This window comes from Caretta caretta, chromosome 5 (assembly GCF_965140235.1).
Source record: "Caretta caretta isolate rCarCar2 chromosome 5, rCarCar1.hap1, whole genome shotgun sequence".
NCBI classification, from domain to species: domain Eukaryota; kingdom Metazoa; phylum Chordata; order Testudines; family Cheloniidae; genus Caretta; species Caretta caretta.
In genome coordinates this window covers 136,828,222-136,850,119 of record NC_134210.1, presented here as the reverse complement: position 1 = coordinate 136,850,119, position 21,898 = coordinate 136,828,222, and the positions used below count along the sequence as shown (strand labels likewise).

At 47.9% G+C, this 21,898-nt stretch overlaps 1 protein-coding gene and 1 long non-coding RNA gene across 7 annotated transcripts in view; one reads left to right on the top strand and one right to left on the bottom strand.

The window, feature by feature from the left end:
• Nucleotides 1-16,276: 16,276 nt before the first annotated feature.
• Nucleotides 16,277-21,224, bottom strand: LOC125636531 (uncharacterized). Of its 2 annotated transcripts, none has more exons than XR_012668699.1 (2): nt 20,714-21,224; nt 16,277-16,572 (listed from the first exon to the last, which is right to left on the bottom strand). It is a non-coding gene; the product is annotated as an uncharacterized LOC125636531 (long non-coding RNA). The 2 variants fall into 2 exon arrangements; XR_012668698.1 differs by having other exon boundaries at nt 20,727-21,224.
• A 182-nt stretch (nt 21,225-21,406) lies between these two features.
• Nucleotides 21,407-21,898, top strand: part of TDRD7 (tudor domain containing 7) — a 105,492-nt gene continuing 105,000 nt past the window's right edge. For all 5 annotated transcript variants that reach the window (XM_048849687.2, XM_048849686.2, XM_075128933.1 and 2 more), the window contains exon 1: nt 21,407-21,521. In XM_048849687.2, the coding sequence (XP_048705644.2) occupies nt 21,513-21,521 (9 nt within the window). In that variant the 5' untranslated portion in view covers nt 21,407-21,512. The remainder of the gene's footprint in view (nt 21,522-21,898) is intronic.

The following is a 21,898-nucleotide window of genomic DNA, read 5'->3' as shown; positions in this document are numbered from 1 at the left end:
GCTCCAAGGTCACTCGGCTCTTCTACCAGCAAGTCAAACACAGGCAGGATTTCCTCATTTGACAATACCGGGGTTGTCTGAGGGTCTGTCCACACTGCACACTGAGCCTGTCTCTATGTGGCCTGGGCTTGCTGACTTGTGTTGCCAAGCCGGTGTTTGAGCATCCAGACTGCAGGGGAAACTCAGGCCTCAGACAGTGTCTGTCCTACCGCAGGAAGTCATCCTAAGTTACGCTGCTCCAGCTGCGTGAATAACAGAGCTGGATTTGACGTAGCTTCAGTCGACTTACTGCTCTGTCTACACTGGGCTGGGTCCACAAGAGACACTCCTCGGTTGACTTACCTTCCTCCTGTCCTTCCCAAAGGCGACCGGAGAGGGCTCTGCTGTCAATTTAGTGGGTCTTCACTAGACCCCCCACTGCATCAACGCCCAGTGGATCCACCGCAGCAAACAGAGCCTCCCAACCGTGCTGCCCCATCCACACGGCACGACTTAGACCCGAGTGGGAAATTCAGCTCCTGTGGGGTGTGTCACCCTCATCCGCTGAAGATGCTCCCCGAGTCTCCAGGGATTCCTGCCCTAACTGCTCTCCAGCCGGTTTGTGTCCATACGCTCCCCGCGGGGAGGCTGTGAGTGGTCTGGTTACAAGCGCTGGTTGCTCAGGCCTGGCAGGGAAGGCAAGCTCCGGACAGCACTAACAGCCTGGAGATCCCTCCGGGGAAGCACAGACGGTGGGTGGAACAGGCGGGGAGGTGAAGCCTCCCCAGGACCGCCAACGATGACCAGGCCCCGGATGCCTGGGCCCCAGTGCCCCGCCTGTGCTCCATCTCTTCCTGTATCTGCTTTGCCCCTTCTCCCAGCCCACACTGCCCACCGCTGCCTGGCTGAGTTCCCCCTCTCCTCCACTGCACCCCCCTCTGTGGGGTCCCTGCCACTCACCGTGTGCCCCTCTCCTCCACCCCCTCCCCCGCTTCCCCATGGGTCACTCCTGGGGCCGGTTTTATTCACCATCTTCATTCATGATCTGGAGGATGGGATGGATTGCACCCTCAGCAAGTTCACAGATGACACTAAGCTGGGGGGACAGGTAGATACGCTGGAAGGGTCCAGAGTGACCTAGACAAATTGGAGGATTGGGCCAAAAGAAATCTGCTGAGGTTCAACAAGGACAAGTTCAGAGTCCTGCACTTAGGACAGAAGAATCCCATGCAGGGGACTGACTGGCTAAGCGGCAATTCTGCAGAAAGGGACCTGGGGATTACAGTAGACAAGAAGCTGGATATGAGTCAGCAGTGTGCCCTTGTTGCCAAGAAGGCTAATGGCATATTGGGCTGCATTAGTAGGAGCATTGCCAGCAGATCAAGGGAAGTGATTATTCCCTTCTATTCGGCACTGGTGAGGCCAAATCTGGAGTATTGCCTCCCATTTTGGGCCCCCCAGTACAGAAAGGATGTGGAAAAATTGTAGAGTCTCTACACCCCGCCTCTTCCCCATCTCCTCCCCCAAGTATGCCATGTCCCCGCTCCTCCCCGACCCTCCTGGAGCATCCTGAATTCCATGAAACATCTGTTTTGTGGTGGGCAGGGAGAGTGGGGAGTTGCTCAGTGGGGCTGCCGGCGGGCGAGACGCACTGCGGGGAGGGCAGAGCTTGGCTGCCAGTGGGTGTTAAGCACCCACTAATTTTTCCTCGTGGGTGCTCCAGGCCCGGAGCACCCGTGCAGTCGGTGCCTATGATCCCCCTCCCCCAAATCAAAATTCCTAGCGATCTGGGTGAGTCTCTCAGTGTTGTTCATGTTACTAACTTTTCTGGGTGCGTGTCTCTCTGGGTGGGGGGTCTGTGTGTGTTTATGCACAAGCTGATTGTGATGTCACGGATGCCAACAGCAAAGAGTGTTCGGCGTCAGCATTCTTGCCCTGCCGTCAGTCTGCCAACTGGCTTGGTTGACAACGGCTGGTGACCCAAGGAGCTGCTGAGAGATGCGGACCATCCCTCTGTCAACAACTTCTTGAATCAGCTATTCCCACAGGTGTTCGAGGAGAAAAAGGATGAGTTTTTACAGAAGGTAATTCCCAGATTCTTTCCCTGCTCATTAGATCGCACATGACAGGTCGGTGCCTCCTTCTCCTCGGGACGGGTCGGGGCTCTCATCAAAACAAATGCAAAACTGGCTCGAGCCCCCACCCAGTGACCTGGGAAAATCCTACACACCCCCTGGGCGCCTCAAAGAGGCAATACGTCCCCTCTCGCAAGCAGAGAGTCTCGGTGGAGCAGAGAATCTTTAATAATCGTTCCCTTTTGATTTGAATGTGGCCATCTCTCAGGTCTCCTCCTGCTTCAGCCTGTCAGGTTCTTTGGAAGCAGAGTTAGATGATTTTATCTTTCAGCAGACTAGTCGGGGGGAATTTCCATGGATATAACCAAAAGGGAAGATGACAAAACTCGTGTAGAATTTAGATTGAGATCTCCATCAATAGTATTTCCCTTGGAGTTGCCTCTAATGCACTCCTTGCCTTCAAGTTGTGAATAGAAACCCTTTGTCTCCTGTCATGACTGCCAATTGTGTATTGAGACAATATCGATCTCAGAATTTACAGGATTGAAATACACATAAATGAGCTCAAATAATGCAGAAGAAATTAATCTTAAAATATTGAAAGTGACACAGCTCCACTCCCACCCCTGGCTGTCATCGTGGTAGTTCTCTCAGAAAGAATCTCATGGCGATGGATCTCAAAACTCTCTACAAATTCTACTCTACCCCCTTGGGCTATAGAAAATAGATGTGTCAATCCCTCCCTGCAATTCCTTTCCAGCTGTAGCCTACATTTGTCATGGGTCTCGGTGTGATTTCTTTGTCATTGTTTTGGTGGCCTAACTTCTGACTGGATGTTCTAAATAATATGGGAAATTCTTCATTTAAAGTTGACTGATTCTTTCCCCCATGCTAATACATTCCAGATTTTCAAATAGTTGAGAATAAGTCAACATATTTGCAGCTGCTAATTCATCCTTCCAGACCCTCAAACCTTCTAGATGACAATCTTTTCTTCCTTTTCCTGGCTTCTCTGGGAACAGAGCTTTCTTGGTTTTCAGCTTGGCCCGATCTGTTCCCAGAGTCCCAATGTTCTGTGCACAAAGGAGTGGGGTTAAGAAGGAAGCATTTTTGCCACTAGACCCAGGCAATGACCAAAGAACATAGAAACTGACCTTTGCTCTTTCCATGTCCGTCCATTGGCAGAGGAGGCATGAGAACCATGGGGTAAGAGTCAGGCTAGGAAATGTAGCCAGCGACTGTGCGAGGATGGGAGGAATTACAGATATGGTGGATGGAGGTTTCCTGTTAGAGAACAAAAGGGGAGAACCTGTGATGTGCTCTGTCCAAGAAAGGTTATGAGAAAGGGGGAACAGGGGTCCTGGTGCCTCTCCGCAAGGAAACCGCGGACAAAGCATCTCCTCTTGGACAGGAGCAGCCACCTTCCCGCTAGCAGTTAAAGACAACTTTAGGTTCATAAAGTCATAGTTTCAAAGGCCCTAAGGCCAGCCCTCATCATCTAGTCTGACCTCCTGCAGAACACAGGCCCGAGAACTTCCCCAGAAGAATTCCTCTTTCACCATGGTCCCATGTGTCTTCACCTTCAGCCGGGTCTAATCATGGGGTAGAGTTCAGCAGCAGAGTGTTTGACTGCAGATCAAGTGGTCCTTGGTTCACATCCTAGTGCCCCCTTTGACGTCTTTGTTAATAAGCAGCAGGTTTCAAACAAACCAAAGGGAGTATTTTTTCACACAACGCACAGTTAACCTGTGGAACTCTTTGCCGGAGGATGTTGTGAAGGCCAAGACTATAACAGAGTTCAAAAATGAGCTAGATAAATTCATGCAGGAGAAGTCCATGAATGGTTATTAGCCAGAATGGGTAGGGATGGTGTCCCTAGCCTCTGTTTGCCAGGTGCCAGGAATGAGCAACAGGAATGGATCGCTTGATGATTCCCTGTTCATTCCTTCTGGGGCACTCAGCACTGGCTACTGTTAGAAGACAGGATACTGGGCTAAATGGACCTTTGGTGTGACCCAGTCTGGGCGGTCTTGTGTTGCTTATGTTCTTGGTTGCAGCAACCAGTCCTGGCTATTAGAGGAGCAGATGGCTTCAAAAGACCACTCTCGTGGATCTGGGAATCCTGGGCAAACTAATTCCCTTCCTTTCGAGAATGACAGAAAAACCCTTTTCCTCCTTCTTTCTATTCCAGGCTTCGTTCCTTTTTCCAAAGACTCGCCTCTCGGGAGCACAGAGAGATCCATGTGCACAAAGTGCTCGTCCAACCTGCAGCCATTGAGGCATGCTCTGGCCTCAGCCCCCAAGAACAGGCCTTGCCAGAGAAACCCCGGAGAAGAAAATGCTCATGGACCATCCTGTCGGGCATGAAAAGACTCTGTGTCTGTTGCCAATCCCACAGCGCGATGGCAGAGAGCGATGAGGAGAGAACAGTTTCCTCTCCAAGAAGGTGGACGCACTTGTCCCTGAAGAAGAAAGCAGCTGAGACCCAGGTGGAGGCAGAGGAGGTGAAGCTGCAGAAGATGACAGACAAAGTCGAAGTGGATCTTACAGGTGAGATAGTTCAATCCACGTGGTTTGAGAGGAGCATGTGAGGAACACTCACACCAGTCACTCGACAAGCCTTCAACATCAGGGCCGTCTCATGGGACAGTGATGGGTACCTCAGGTTCTGGAATCCATTTAGTGCCCGATCCTCTTGGAGAGGGTGGCAGAGGTCCATGGCTGAGGTGGGGAGAGCTGACAATGTCAGGTCACCCCCCTCTGGGGATCTGGCACTGTGGGGTGGGGACTACTAACATTACTCCAGGCTGTACAGAGAAGAGAGAGGCTGGACGTTGGAGGAAATCATTTCTTTTCTCCTGGATCGGGTCCCTTTCATCAGTAAAATGCTCCAGAGGTCTCAGCAGGTCACAGCTGGGAACCGTACCAGAGCTGAGTCATTCCTTCTTGGGGGGGTTCAATGCAAAATGAGGCCTGTTGCCCATCACTGACAGGAAAGGGGTACAAGGGGAGGGGAAGATAACTCACATAACTGGAGTACTGTCATGGATGGATATAAACTGTTCAGGAAGGACAGGCAGGGCAGAAAAGGTGGGGGAGTTGCACTGTATGTAAGGGAGCAGTATGACTGCTCAGAGCTCCGGTATGAAACTGCAGAAAAACCTGAGAGTCTCTGGATTAAGTTTAGAAGTGTGAGCAACAAGGGTGATGTCATGGTGGGAGTCTGCTGTAGACCACCGGACCAGGGGGATGAAGTGGACAAGGCTTTCTTCCAGCAACTCACGGAAGTTACTAGATCGCAGGCCCTGGTTCTCATGGGAGACTTCAATCACCCTGATATCTGCTGGGAGAGCAATACAGTGGTGCACAGACAATCCAGGAAGTTTTTGGAAAGCGTAGGGGGCGATTTCCTGGTGCAAGTGCTGGAGGAACCAGGTAGGGGCAGAGCTCTTCTTGACCTACTGCTCACAAATCAGGAAGAATGAGTAGGGGAAGCAAAAGTGGATGGGAACCTGGGAGGCAGTGACCATGAAATGGTCGAGTTCAGGATCCTGACACAAGGAAGAAAGGAGAGCAGCAAAATACAGACCCTGGACTTCAGAAAAGCAGACTTTGACTCCCTCAGGGAACTGATGGGCAAGATCCCCTGGGAGAATAACATGAGGGGAAAAGGAGTCCAGGAGAGCTGGCTGTATTTTAAAGAATCCTTATTGAGGTTACAGGGACAAACCATCCCAATGTGTAGAAAGAATAGTAAATATGGCAGACGACCAGCTTGGCTTAACAGTGAAATCCTTGCTGATCTTGAACACAAAAGAGAAGCTTACAAGAAGTGGAAGATTGGACAAATGACCAGGGAGGAGTATAAAAATATTGCTTGGGCATGCAGGAGTGAAATCAGGAAAGCCAAATCACACCTGGAGTTGCAGCTAGCAAGAGATGTTAAGAGTAACAAGAAGGGTTTCTTCAGGTATGTTAGCAACAAGAAGAAAGTCAAGGAAAGTGAGGGCCCCTTACTGAATGAGGGAGGCAACCTAGTGACAGAGGATGTGGAAAAAGCTAATGTACTCAATGCTTTTTTGCCTCTGTCTTCACGAACAAGGTCAGCTCCCAGACTACTGCACTGGGCAGCACAGCATGGAGAGGAGGTGACCAGCCCTCTGTGGAGAAAGAAGTGGTTCGGGACTATTTAGAAAAGCTGGACGAGCACAAGCCCATGGGGCCAGATGCGCTGGATCCGAGGGTGCTAAAGGAGTTGGCGGATGTGATTGCAGAACCATTGGCCATTATCTTTGAAAACTCATGGCGATAGGGGGAGGTCCCGGATGACTGGAAAAAGGCTAATGTAGTGCCCATCTTTAAAAAAGGGAAGAAGGAGGATCCTGGGAACTACAGGCCAGTCAGCCTCACCTCAGTCCCTGGAAAAATCATGGAACAGGTCCTCAAGGAATCAATTCTGAAGCACTTAGAAGAGAGGAAAGTGATCAGGAACAGTCATGGATTCACCAAGGGCGAGTCATGCCTGACTAATCTAATTGCCTTCTATGACGAGATAACCAGCTCTGTGGATGAAAGCAGTGGACATGTTGTTCTTTGACTTTAGCAAAGCTTTTGACACAGTCTCCCACAGTATTCTTGCCAGCAAGTTAAAGAAGTATGGGCTGGATGAATGGATGATACGGTGGATAGAAAGCTGGCTAGATTGTCGGGCTCAATGGATAGTGATCAATGGCTCCATGTCTAGTTGGCAGCCGGTATCATGTGGAGTGCCCCAAGGGTCGGTCCTCGGGACGATTTTGTTCAATATCTTCATTAATGATCTGGAGGATGGTGTGGATTGCACCCTCAGCAAGTTTGCAGATGACATTAAACTGGGAGGAGAGGTAGATATGCTGGAGGGTTGGGATAGGATACAGAGGGACCTAGATAAATTAGAGGATTGGGCCAAAAGAAATCTGATGAGGTTCAACAAGGGCAAGTGCAGAGTCCTGCACTTAGGATGGAAAAATCACATGCACCGCTACAGACTAGGGACCGAATGGCTAGACAGCAGTTCTGCAGAAAAGGACCTAGGGTGACAGTGGACGAGAAGCTGGATATGAGTCGACTGTGTGCCCTTGTTGCCAAGAAGGCCAATGGCATTTTCGGATGTATATGTAGGGGCATTTCCAGCAGATCGAGGGACGTGATCATTCCCCTCTATTCGACATTGGTGAGGCCTCATCTGGAGTACTGAGTCCAGTTTTGGGCCCCACACTACAAGCAGGATGTGAAAAAACTGGAAAATGTCCAGCGGAGGGCAACAAAAATTATTAGGGGACTGGAACGCATGACTTATGAGGAGAGGCTGAGGGAACTGGGATTGTTTAGTCTGCAGAAGAGAAGAATGAGGGTCATTTGATAGCTGCTTTCAACTACCTGAAAGGGGGTTCCAAAGAGGATGGATCTAGACTGTTCTCAGTGGTACCAGGTGACAGAACAAGGAGTAATGGTCTCAAGTTGCAGTGGGGGAGGTTTAGGTTGGATATTAGGAAAAACTTTTTCACTAGGAGGGTGGTGAAACACTGGAATGCGTTACCTAGGGAGGTGGTGGAATCTCCTTCCTTAGAGGTTTTTAAGGCCTGGCTTAACAAAGCCCTGGCTGGGATGATTTAGTTGGGGATTGGTCCTGCTTTGAGCAGGGGGTTGGACTAGATGACCTCCTGAGGTCCCTTCCAACCCTGATATTGTATGATTCTATGATTCTTAGAGTAGACTACACCATTGAAAAGAAACTGGCCCCTAGCTAAGAGGAAGACTCGTGTGGTAAAAGCCCCCAGCTAAGAGTCAGGAGAGCGGAGTTCTCTGCTTAGCTTTGCCAACAACCTACAGACTGACCCTGGGCAATTCGCTTCAGGGCTCTGTGCCCAACTTCCATCCTCTGTAAACCAGGGAGAAGACATGGAAAAGCATAATGTTAAGAATGTTTCTTTCTGCTCCAGGGACAAAGAAGGAGCCGTCTGAGTTGAAGGGGAAGTGGGAAAAAGGGAGCCCAGAAGAGCAGGAACAAGAGCGCACTCCCAGCCCCTCATTAACATGCAGCTCCCATATGACGATGGTAATGACACTGTGTGACTGTGCTCATGGAAAGCATCCCCTGCTGTGTGTATGGATATCTCCCGGAGCTGGTATCTCTTCCAGAACTACCTGTCCCTTGCTCAGGGGGCTGAAAAGAAACACTCGACAAGTATGATCAACTCCAGCCAGTCTTTACGAGTTTCTGTGGGTTGCTTGAACGAGGCCCAGTTTGACAAAGGGGTTTAGGCCCCTAAAGAAGTCCAGAGGTGCTTCATGGGTTTGGCAGAAGTGCCTGACTCAGGTGCCTGATTCTGATGCACTTTCCATGGCACACGGGCACGGCTGAAAATCAGACCAGGCCCATCCCTGCCCTTGTAGGGGTAACCCACATATCTCCTGGCTGTGGTGTTCTGGCCCATCTCATGGCACCAGGACCACTTCGAGGCACAGAGAAAAGGAATCTGCTCTAGAGCCTTAGCTAACAGCCTCTTGGCTTTTCACTCATGTGGTCGAGGCTCCTGCACTAAGCTCCAGAGGTCCCAGGTTCCATCCTGCCTGCCAACATCTGGGCTCTGTCCAAGTTACAAAGGCATCTAGACACCTTTGTAACTCTTGCTGTTGCTGGTTCAGAGCCCTAAGGTGGAAACCAGATGTGTCATTTACCTGACACGCCTACCACATTGTGAAACATTGGGATGCCTGGATATCAGAAGCAAGTGTTAAATTTCTGGAAGAGGTGCCTTTCCTAATGCAAATGAAGCAGTTCTCAGAGGGTGTTCCTGAGGAAATAGAAAGGTACATCCTAAATGGGAAGCCCAAAACTGTAATCGAGGCGGGGGAGATTGGAGCCAAATGGGTGGAGGTGGCAGAAAAGAAAAAAAACTAGTCGTAGTTGGAGCGAATATCAGAAGGGGCAACCCGAAACAAAACCCTATTACCAGGGGCCATCCAAGGCCCCACCTACATCCCAAGGAAAACCCCAGACACCTTATCGTTCCACCACACCGTTCTCCAGCAACCCACCTCCCCCCAGTGACCAGTCAGCTGGGCGATGTTTTAAATGTAACGAGCCAGGGCATGTAAAGGCCAACTGCCCCAAGAACCCCAACAGATTACAGTTCATTGCACTGGAATCACACCAGAGGTCCCCAGGCCCAGATGCCTCCCAGGTACCCTCAGAGCGAAGGGAAACCGTGAGTGTGGGCGGGAAGAAGGTCACCACATTGAGGGACACTGGAGCACAAGTGTCAGCTATCCACCAGTCCTTAGTGGACCCCAAATTCATCAACCCAGAGATCCAAGTGACAATTCAACCCTTCATGTCAAACTCTTTAAACTTGCTTGCAGCAAAGTTGCCTGTCTGGTACAAGGGCTGGTCAGGAATGTGGACTTTTGCCATCTATGATGATTATCCCATTCCCATGCTGCTGGGGGAAGACTTGGCCAATCATGTGAAGCTAGCCAAGAGGGTGGGAATGGTCACCTGCAGCCAGGCTAAGCGAGCTGTCACACCTAGCTCTGTTCCTGAGACTTCAACAAGGGCCAAACTGAGGTGGTGGAACTGGACTCCATGCCAACGTCTGCGACAGCAGTTGTGGATCCAGTCTCAGAGACCCAGCCAGAGCCAGTCCCAGAACCGGAACCAGTGGAGCAACCAGCACCAGAACCATTGCCAGCACTGAGTCCAGCGCTTGCAACCACAACACCAGAGGACCCCACCGAGCCCGCACCGGCAGCAGCGCTAAACTTACGCAAAAGGCTCAGCCGGAGCCTGAACCCCAACCTAGCACACCCGCGGAGAGCAGGTCACCTTCCCCAGAACCAGCCCCGTCCCCCACATCGCTTCCCGAGGGACCAAGCCTAAATCCACAATCCAATGAGGAACTGATGTCTCCAGCATGAAGGGAACTGTTCCAGGCTGAACAGGAAGCAGATGAAAGCCTCCGGGGAGCTTGAACGGAGGAACAGAGCAACCCACCGCCTCTCAGCTCTTCTAATTGATCCCGGTTTGTTCTAGAAAGAGGACTTTTATACAAGGAAACTCTTTCTGGTGGACACCAGGAAGACTGGCATCCGCAGAGACAGTTGGTAGTTCCAACTAAGTTCCGGGTAAAGCTCTTGAGCTTAGCCCACAATCATCCTAGTGGCCATGCTGGGGTGAACAGGACGAAAGACCATTTGGGGAGGTCATTCCACTGGGAGGGAATGGGCAAGGATGTTTCTGCCTATGTCCAGTCTTGTGAGGTGTGCCAGAGGATGGGAAAACCCCAAGACCAGGTCAAAGCTCCTCTCCAACCACTCCCCATCCTTGAGGTTCCATTTCAGCGAGTAGCTGTGGATATTCTGTGTCCTTTTCCAAAAAAGACACCCAGAGGAAAGCAGTACATACTGACTTTCATGGATTTTTCCACCCGATGGCCGGAAGCAGTAGCTCTAAGCAACACCAGAGTTAAGTGTGTGCTAGGCATTAACAGATATTTTTGCCAGGGTAGGTTGGCCCTCCGACATCCTCACAGATGGAGGAACTAATTTCCTGGCAGGAACCATGGAAAGCTTTTGGGAAGCTCATGGGGTAAATCACTTGGTTGCCACCCCTTACCATCATCAAACAAATGGCCTGGTGGAGTTTAATGGAACATTGGGGGCCATGATACGTAAATTTGTAAATGCACACTCCAGTGATTGGGACCTAGTGTTGCAGCAGTTGCTCTTTGCCTACAGAGCTGTACCTCCTCCCAGTTTAGGGTTTTCACCATTTGAACTTGTGTATGGCTGTGAGCTTAAGGGGTCATTACAGTTGGTGAACAGCAATGAGAGGGGTTTACACCTTCTCCAGGAACTAACGTTCTAGACTTTGTAAGCAACCTGCAAAACACCCTCTGAACCTCTTTAGCCCTTGCTAGAGAAAACCTAAGAGAGGCTCAGGAAGAGCAAAAAGCCTGGTATGATAAACATGCCAGAGAGCGTTCCTTCAAAGTAGGGGACCAGGTCATGGTCTTGAAGGCGCTCCAGGCCCATAAAATGGAAGCGTCGTGGGAAGGGCCATTCACGGTCCAGGAGCAAATGGGAGCTGTTAATTATCTCATAGCATTCCCCACCTCAAACCTAAAGCCTAAGGTGTACCATGTTAATTCTCTAAAGCCTTTTTATTCCAGAGAATTAAAGGTTTGTCAGTTTACAGCCCAGGGAGGAGACGACGCTGAGTGGCCTGAAGGTGTCTACTACGAAGGGAAAAGTGCTGGTGATGTGGAAGAGGTGAACCTCTCCATGACCCTTGGGTGTATACAGCGACAGCAGATCCAGGAGCTGTGCACTAGCTATGCGCTGATGTTCTCAGCCACCCCAGGACTGACTGAACGGGCATACCACTCCATTGACACAGGTAATGCTCACCCAATTAGAGTCCAACCTTACCGGGTGTCTCCTCAAGCTAAAACTGCTATAGAATGGGAGATCCAGGACATGCTACAGATGGGAGTAATCCGCCCCTCTGAAAGTGCATGGGCATCTCCAGTGGTTCTAGTTCCCAAACCAGATGGGGAAATACGTTTTTGCGTGGACTACCGTAAGTTAAATGCTGTGACTCGCCCAGACAACTATCCAGTGCCACGCACAGATGAACTATTAGAGAAACTGGGATAGGCCCAGTTCATCTCTACCTTGGACTTAACCAAGGGGTACTGGCAGGTACCGCTGGATGAATCTGCCAAGGAAAGGTCAGCCTTCACCACACATGTCGGGCTGTATGAATTTAATGTACTCCCTTTCGGGCTGCGGAATGCACCCGACACCTTCCAAAGACTTGTAGATGGTCTCCTAGAGGGATTGGGAGAATCTGCAGTCACCTACCTTGACGATGTGGCCATATTTTCTCATTCCTGGGCAGAATACCTGGAGCATCTACAAAGTCTTCGAGCGCATAAGGGAGGCAGGACTAACTGTTAAGGCTAAGAACTGTTAAGGCTTGTTGAGTCAGCAGTGTGCCCTTGTTGCCAAGAAGGCCAATGGCATTTTGGGATGTATAAGTAGGGGCATAGCGAGCAGATCGAGGGACGTGATCATTCCCCTCTATTCGACATTGGTGAGGCCTCATCTGGAGTACTGTGTCCAGTTTTGGGCCCCACACTACAAGAAGGATGTGGAGAAATTGGAGAGAGTCCAGCGAAGGGCAACAAAAATGATTAGGGGTCTAGAACACATGACTTATGAGGAGAGGCTGAGGGAACTGGGATTGTTTAGTCTGCAGAAGAGAAGAATGAGGGGGGATTTGATAGCTGCTTTCAACTATCTGAAAGGGAGTTCCAAAGAGGATGGATCTAGACTGTCCGCAGTGGTAGTGGATGACAGAACGAGGAGTAATAGTCTCAAGTTGCGGGGGGGGGAGGTTTAGGTTGGATATTAGGAAAAACTTTTTCACTAGGAGGGTGGTGAAACACTGGAATGCGTTACCTAGGGAGGTGGTAGAATCTCCTTCCTTAGAAGTTTTTAAGGTCAGGCTTGACAAAGCCCTGGCTGGGATGATTTAATTGGGGATTGGTCCTGCTTTGAGCAGGGGGTTGGACTAGATGACCTCCTGAGGTCCCTTCCAACCTTGATATTCTATGATTCTATGATTCTAAGAAGTGTCAAATAGGCCTCAACAGAGTGACTTACCTTGGACACCAGGTGGGTCAATGAACTATCAACCCCCTACAGGCCAGAGTGAATGCTATCCAAAAGTGGTCTGTCCCAAAGTAAAAAAAAAACAGGTCCAAGCCTTCTTAGGCTTGGCCCTCTATTATGGGTGATTTGTACCGCAATACAGCCAAATCACCGCCCCACTGACAGACCTAATCAAAAAGAAACAGCCAAATGCCGTTCAGTGGACCGAAGAGTGTCAGAAGGCCTTTAACCAGCTTAAAGCGACACTCATGTCTGACCCTGTGCTAAAGGCCCCAGACTTTGACAAACCGTTCCTAGTAACCACAGATGCATCCGAGCGTGGTGTGGAAGCAGTTTTAATGCAGGAAGGACCGGATCAAGAATTCCATCCTACTGTGTTTCTCAGCAAGAAGCTGTCTGAGAGGGAAAGCAACTGGTCAGTCAGCGAAAAGAAATGCTACGCCATTGTGTACGCTCTGGAAAAGCTACACCCATACATTTGGGGACGGCATTTCCAAGTACAAACCAACCATGCTGCGCTGAAGTGGCTTCACACCGTCAAGGACAATAACAAAAAACTTCTTCAGTGGAGTTTAGCTTGCCAAGATTTTGATTTTGAAATACAACACATCTCAGGAGCTTCTAACAAAGTGGCTGATGCACTCTCCCTTGAGAGTTTCCCAGAATCAACTGGTTAAAACCATCCTTGAGATGTGGAAAATATTGTTAGTCTTTATACACTTGGTAGTATATTTAGAGGTGCATGTGTCTTATTAACTCTGTTTTCTCCTAGAGCTCCAGGAAGAAATCACAGCCAGTGTCGAACTGGCTGTCCGACACTATCTGTGATTTGGGGGGCATGTCATAAATATAAGGGGAAGGGTAACAACCTTCCTATATACAGTACTATAAAATCCCTCCTGCCCAGAGGCACAAAATCCTTTTACCTGTAAAGGGTTAAGAAGCTCAGGTAACCTGGCTGGCACCTGACCAAAAGGACCAATAAGGGGACAAGATACTTTCAAATCTGGGGGTGGGGGCGGGGGAAGGTTTTGGTCTGTCTGTTCTGAGTGTTTGCCAGACACAGATCAAGGAAGCAAGCAATCGAATTCCATTAGAATCAGTAAGTACTAGCAAGGGAATGCGTTAGCTTATTTTCCTTTTGGCTTGTGATTTTCTCTGTGCTGAGAGGAAGGTGTATTCCTGGTTTACTTTTTGTAACTTTAAAGTTTGGTCTAGAGGGAAATCCTATGTGTTTTGAATCTGATTGTCCTGTAAAGTTACCTTCCATCCTGATTTTACAGAGGTGCTTCTTTTACCTTTTTTTTCCTTTATAATAAAGTTCTGCTTTTTAAGAATCTGACTGAGTTTTTAGTGTCCTACAAACCCAAGGGTCTGGTTTGTGCTCAGCTTGTTTATTTTTCAAGCCTCTCCAGGAAAGGGGGTGTAGGCTTGGGGGGATATTTTGTGGGAATAGGAACTCCAAGTGGTCCTTTCCCCGATTCTTTGTCTAAATCACTTGGTGGTGGCACCATACCTCAGTCCAAGGACAAATAGAGATTTGTACCTTGGGGAAGTTTTTAACCTAAGCTGGTAGAAATAAGCTTAAGGGGTCTTTCATGCGGGTCCCCACATCTGTACCCTAGAGTTCAAAGCGGGGAGGGAACCCTGACACGTACAAACACACGACCACTAGCAAGTAACATCTGGTCCCCTCCCATTAGGGATGTCTGTAGTAACTGGGTCTGGTGGCTGCATCATTTGGGTTTGTTGCAAGGGGAAGTCAAACTGCCACATGACAAGGACAATATGACCTCATCACAATAGTTCTTGCGGGGGGGAGGGGGGTGTTTCCTTCCCTGACTTGTGATGGCACTGGGCAAACCCCACCCCCCACCCCTTTCAGGGAATCCAACAAGGATCCATCTGGTCAGGCAGTACCTGGGTGTGTCCCGCCCACTCACCAATGCAGTGGCTCCCCTCTCAGACACCCATGGGTCTGCCAGGGAGACAGTGACAGGAGCTGGGTACCCAGAGACACAATCCTGCAAAATCTCACCCACTCAGGGATTCTCTTCATCCCATGTAGCAATGGCTCCATGGAACACACAACCACTAGCCAAGCTCCAACCCAGGAACTTTAATGCCATCCTCTCCCACTGGATGAACGAGGAAGTCTAGGGGCTAAAAATAAGTAGCAGAATCATGGCCAGTCTCCAGGATCTACGAGGACACCCAGCCCGCCCCAGTCCCTGAGCTGTGGGAGTCCCTGGCAGAAAATCCTTACCTCCCCCACCCTGGCTGTGTTCCTATAGCCCGTTCTCCTGGGGCCATTCCCAGCACCACAAGTCTTCGGCGTCATCCCTGGGGGAGAGACAAAGAGATGCAGTCAGGTTTCTCAATCTGGTTTTCGTGCCTACACATGGGGGCCTGGTCTACACTACAAGTTGAGGTCGAATTTAGCAGCGTTAAATTGATTTAACCCTGCACCCGTCCATACAACAAAGACCTTTTTTTCAACTTAAAGGGCTCTTAAAATTGATTTCTTTACTCCACTCCCGACAAGGGGATTAGCGCTGAAATTGGCCTTGCTGGGTCGAATTTGGGGTAGTGTGGACACAATTCGATGGTATTGGCCTCCGGGAGCTATCCCAGAGTGCTCCATTGTGACCGCTCTGGACAGCACTCTCAACTCAGATGCAGTGGCCAGGTAGACAGGAAAAGGCCCACAAACTTTTGCATTTCAATTTCCTGTTTGGCCAGCATGGCAAGCTGCAGGTGAGTGCAGAGCTCATCAGCAGAGGTGACCATGATGGAGTCCCAGAATCGCAAAAGAGCTCCAGCATGGACCTGTAACCGGTTTCTGTCTTGCTATTAGCTAAACTTTATCTATCTATCCCCTGTCAGGCAAGAGTTAGAGAGATAGAAAGATAGATAAAGGGGGTGTATGGGGATTGACAGAGAGGTAGGGGGGTGTAAGCAGAGGGGGTCTATGGGGATAGATAAGAGAGAAAGATAGGTAGGGGGGATGGAGAGAGATAGATTGATACATAGATCGAGAAATAGAAAGATAGAGCAGGTGGATGGGGATAGATAAGTAGAGGGTGGGTATGGGGATAGATAGATATGTGACGGGTTGGATCACAGAAAGCCCCTTGAGAATTGCCCTCTGATGTGCTGAAACTACCTCTGAGTCCATTTTCCCTGGCAGCTTGGGACTTCAGTGTCCTGTCTGGTTTGAGTCAGACATGCTAGCCTGCTACAAACACAGACTCAGGTCTGAACCATATCCCCCAAAAGCTGCAGGCTTAACTGAAAACAGCTTAAGAAATGTTCCTGTCTCCAACACTCAGATACCCAACTTCCAATGGGGTCCAAACCCCAAATAAATTCGTTTTACCCTGTATAAAGTTTATACAGGGTAAACTCAAAAATTATTCACCCTCTATAACACTGATAGAGAGAGATGCACAGCTGTTTGCCACCCCCCCCCCCCCGCCCCAGGTATTAATACATACTCTGGGTTAATTAATAAGTAAAAAGTGATTTTATTAAATACAAAAAGTAGGATTTAAGTGGTTCCAAGTAATAACAGACAGAACAAAGTGAATTACCAAGCAAAATAAAATAAAACATGCAAGCCTAATACAGTAAGAAAGTGATTACAGATAAAATCTCACCCTCAGAGATGTTCCAGTAAGCTTCTTTTACAGACTAGTCTCCTTCTAGTCTGGGTCCAACAATCACTCACACCCGTGTGGTTACTGTCCTTTGTTCCAGTTTCTTTCTTTGGGGGTGGAGAGGCTATCTCTTGAGCTACCTGAAGACAAAATGGAGGCGTCTCCCAGGACTTTATGTAGTTTCTCTCTTGTGGGTGGAAACCCCTCCCCCCCCGTGTAGAATCCCCTCTACAAGATGGAGTTTTGGAATCACCTGGGCAAGTCACATGTCCATGCATGACTTAGTTCGCTACAGGAATGTTCCCAGGAAAGCTCAGATGTTGATTGGCATCTATCAAAGTCTATTGTCAGATTAAGTGTTTCTTGATTGGGCACTTTCTGAGAATAGCTTTTCTCAAGAAGCTGACCAAATGCTTCACTGAGGCTACTTAAAATCAAACAAGTACACAGCCAATATTCATAACTTCGAATACAAAAATGATTCATGCATACAAATAGGATGAATCTATTCAGTACATCACAACCTTTGCAGAGATATGTTACATGGCATATGTAGCATAAAACATATTTCAATTATGTCATATTTACATTCATAAGCATATTTCTATAAAGCATTATGGAATGCAACGTCACATGGATAGCTAGATGGATAGAGGGGGTGAATGGGGATAGACAGACAGATAGATGGAGTGGGTGGATGGGGATAGATAGATAGATAGACAGATAGACAGATAGAAGGGGTATATGGGTATAGATAGATAGAGGGGGTGTATGGGGGTAGAGAGATAGAGTGGGTGGATGGGGATAGATAGATAACGTGAGTGGATGAGGATAGCTAGCTAGCTAGAGGGGGTGTTTGGAGAGAGAGAGAGAATGCGTGGATGGGGATAGATAGAGGTGGAGTATGGGGATAGACAGATAGGTAGAGGGGGTGTATAGAGATAGAAAGATAGATAAAGTGGGTGGATGGGGATAGATTGATAGAGGGAGCGTATTGGAATAGGTAGATAGAGTGGGTGGATGGGGATAGATAGATAGGTAGAGGGGGTGTAAGGGGATAGATAGGTAGGCAAGGAGGTGTATGTGGGTGGATAGATAGAGGGGGGTCGATGAGGATAGATTAATAGATGGACAGAGGGTGGGATGGGGATAGATAGGTAGAGGGGGTGTAAGGGGATAGATAGATACATAGAGGGGGTGGTTGGGGATAGATAGATAAGTGGGGGTAAGGGGATAGATGGTGGGGGTAAGGGGATGGATAGATGGATGGATAGATAGAGAGGGTGGATTGGGACAGATAGACAGAGTGGGTGAATGGGGATAGATAGGTAGAGGGGGTGTAAGGGGATAGACAGATACATAGGGGGGTGGTTGGGGATAGATAGATAAGTGGGGGTAAAGGGATAGATGGTGGGGGTAAGGGGATGGATAGATAGAGACGGTGGATTGGGACAGATAGATAGACAGAGTGGGTGAATGGGGATAGATAGGTAGAGGGGGTGTAAGGGGATAGATGGATAGCTAGACAGATAGAAGAGGTGTATGGGGACAGAGAGATAGCTAGAGAGATAGCGGGTGTGGATGGGGACAGATAAGTAGAGGGGGTGGATGGGGATAAATAGGTAGGGTGTAAGGGGATGGGGGTAGGTAAATAATGGGGTGTATGTGGGTGAATAGATAGAGGGGGTGGATGAGGGTAGATACATAGATAGATGGATAGAGGGGGTGGATGAGGGTAGATAGGTAGAGGGGTGTGAGGAGATAGATAGTTAGAGGGGGTGTATGGGGATAGGCAGAGTGGGTGGATGTGGCGAGATAGCTAGAGGGGGTGTATGGGGATAGATAGAGAGATAGACAGAGTGGTGTATGAGGATACACAGATAGACAGAGGGTGTGTATGGGGATGGAAAAGTATAAAACAATATTGTATAAGAAACAAGGGGACCTCACCCCTGCAGTTCACAAACAGGTTCTTTAGGAGCTGGAGAAGAGATCACCATCAACACTCTTAAATAATGCATGATGTACCAGTGCTTTTAGTTCTCTTTGAAGTGCTTGGTGCCAAAATATTTTCTCAAGGTGGGCAGGTCAGTGTTGCAGAAAAAAGCAGTATCTAAGTGACGATCAGTCCGCAGCATTCCACACAATTATAAAACAAACATGTCTCTTCCCAGACTAACTGAAGCTGGAGCATAGACAAGGCCGAGAGACAGAAACCAGTGGCAGACACAGAGACAGAAGTACAGTCCAGGCTAGATTACAGTGACTTTAGTGCTGTATTTACTTCATAAATTACTTTTTCTTAAGTAAAAACTTGCTTTAAAACCTGCCACAAACATCATCAAGTTATCAGTTCCAATCTGTCATTTTCCCTTTCTTTCTCTCTGAAAGCACTGTACCCAGCTCTGTAAATTGTTCTCTTTTTATTTATCCTCTCACTTAAATATAATGCTTTGTATAAAAATGGTATATAAAAACAATGTTGCACTGTATTGCTATGGGAAAAAGTAAAACTGCTAACAAATGTACTATGAAGTAGGGACAACGGTGTTTGTAGCTAGATGCAAACAAAACAAAATAGTGACCAGACGGTGATGGTAAATATAGGCTAGAAAAAAGTTTAAAGGTTTTAAAAGAGAGGTTGTCATTAATTCATTTTGCCACTAGAGGACAGTGTTATATGATATTATGTATTCAGGTTTCAGAGTAACAGCCGTGTTAGTCTGTATTCGCAAAAAGAACAGGAGGACTTGTGGCACCTTAGAGACTAACCAATTTATTTGAGCATAAGCTTTCGTGAGCTACACTTTACTTCATCGGATGCATACTGTGGAAAGTGTAGAAGATCTTTTATACACACAAAGCATGAAAAAATACCTCCTCCCACCCCACTCTCCTGCTAGTAATAGCTTATCTAAAATAGGTTTCAGAGGAACAGCCGTGTTAGTCTGTATTCGCAAAAAGAAAAGGAGTACTTGTGGCACCTTAGAGACTAACCAATTTATTTGAGCATGAGCTTTCGCGAGCCACAGCTCACTTCACTCTCCTTACAATGTGTATGATAATCAAGGTGGGCCATTTTCAGCACAAATCCAGGGTTTAACAAGAACGTCTGGGGGGGGGGGGGGAGGAAAAAACAAGGAAAAATAGGTTACCTTGCATAATGACTTAGCCACTCCCAGTCTCTATTCAAGCCTAAGTTAATTGTATCCAATTTGCAAATGAATTCCAATTCAACAGTCTCTCACTGTTTTTGAAGTTTTTTTGTTGTAATATAGCAACTTTCATGTCTGTAATCGCGTGACCAGAGAGATTGAAGTGTTCTCCGACTGGTTTATGAATGTTATAATTCTTGACATCTGATTTGTGTCCATTTATTCTTTTATGTCGAGACTGTCCTGTTTGGCCAATGTACATGGCAGAGGGGCATTGCTGGCACATGATGGCATATATCACATTGGTGGATGTGCAGGTGAACGAGCCTCTGATAGTGCGGCTGATGTTATTAGGCCCTGTGATGGTGTCCCCTGAATAGATATGTGGACACAGTTGGCAACGGGTTTTGTTGCAAGGATAGGTTCCTGGGTTAGTGGTTCTGTTGTGTGGTATGTGGTTGCTGGTGAATATTTGCTTCAGGTTGGGGGGCTGTCTGTAGGCAAGGACTGGCCTGTCTCCCAAGATTTGTGAGAGTGTTGGGTCATCCTTCAGGATAGGTTGTAGATCCTTAATAATGTGTTGGAGGGGTTTTAGTTGGGGGCTGAAGGTGACGGCTAGCGGCTATTACCAGCAGGAGAGTGGGTTTGTGTGTGTGGGGCAGGGGGGGAGGGAATGAGAAAACCTGGATTTGTGCTGGAAATGGCCCAACTTGATTTATCATACACATTGTAAGGAGAGTGATCACTTTAGATAAGCTATTACCAGCAGGAAAGTGGGGTGGGAGGAGGTATTTTTTCATGCTTTGTGTGTATAAAAAGATCTTCTACACTTTCCACAGTATGCATCCGATGAAGTGAGCTGTAGCTCACGAAAGCTTACGCTCAAATAAATTGGTTAGTTTCTAAGGTGCCACAAGTACTCCTTTTCTTATTATGTATTCAGTTTGTTACAACAAATCATCACACACTGATGCTTTGGAAGTGGAACTTCCCTAAGACCCTGAAGTGAGAAGCCATGCTTCAATTAGCCAAATCCAGGAAATGGTATAGATGAGTTACTTTCCTTTTTTTTTAAAAAAAAAAAAACCCTTCAAAGTTTTAGTCTCTTCTAAGAGTTATTTCTTACATTTGACACTTACACCGAAGATTAGAGAATGAGACCACATCATTTAGGAACAGGACTCCAAAATGATCCTTTGGTGAGAGGCATGTTGGAAATATTCAGTTTAGATTGCTAGAAAATAAATGCAAAAGGCATACAATTAGAAGTTTAAATGATATCATATATCAGTGTGCTATGCTTTATCAAGCTTTCTTTGCTTCCACCTTTAGCCCGCAACCCATATCAACCAGGTGTATTTAACAAGGGGAACTTCCTGTTTCATTTTTCTATTTACCATATTGATTAAAGATATTATTTTTAACAATGAAAATGCACAACACCTTTAAACCCTATGTGTACACTGCCCTCCCTGAAAATCCACAATAGTCTAGTCTCCCTAATCTGTTCTGTATTCTGCAGCAAGGTCTTGCAGGAAGCGAGAAGCCCCTTCAAAATAAACATCTTTTATACTTCCTGCTTGCAACCTGGTGAAGTTATACAATAACTCGTGTCATGACGTTGCATTGGAATAATGATCCTGATGACACAACGTTCACCACAACAAAACATTAAAAGCTTGTCCCTTAAATCAAGACCAAGTTTTAGAATGGTAGAGCTGTTTTTTACTGGAACCTTAAACCTCTTTTCACAAAGGAGGAATTATCATAATATATTGCCCATATATTTCAAGTATACTTAAAATAGTGTTGCCAGCTTTCATGATTTTTATTGTAAGTAATGAGAAAAGGAGGACGTGTGGCACCTTAGAGACTAACCAATTTATTTGAGCATCAGCTTTCGCAGCAACAGCTCACTGCATGCGATGCATACTGTAAGTAATGCTATTCCATATCTTTATTGATCAGTGGGAAGAAAATATAAAAACACTGCTCAAGTGTCCAAGTGACACTCGGACTGATGAAGTGGGAAATCAAGGTAAGGACAGGTCTGGATGGTTTGGTAGAGTGGAGGGATTTGGACAAGTGCTCTAAGATAGTGAAATGCGAGGAAGAAGGGGCGCAGGGCGCAGGACGACGGGCGGCTCCCGGGAAGCAGCGACTCTGGAAGGGAGGAGCGGGGCCTGGAGGGAAAGCAGCTGGCGGCGGCCGAGCGGGGCGAGGCGGCTCGGAGCGGCGCTGCGGCTGGGTCCGGCCCGCGCGGGGCAGCCGGCGGGGCGGGCGCGGGGCCGCGGCGCTCGCGGGCTCGGTG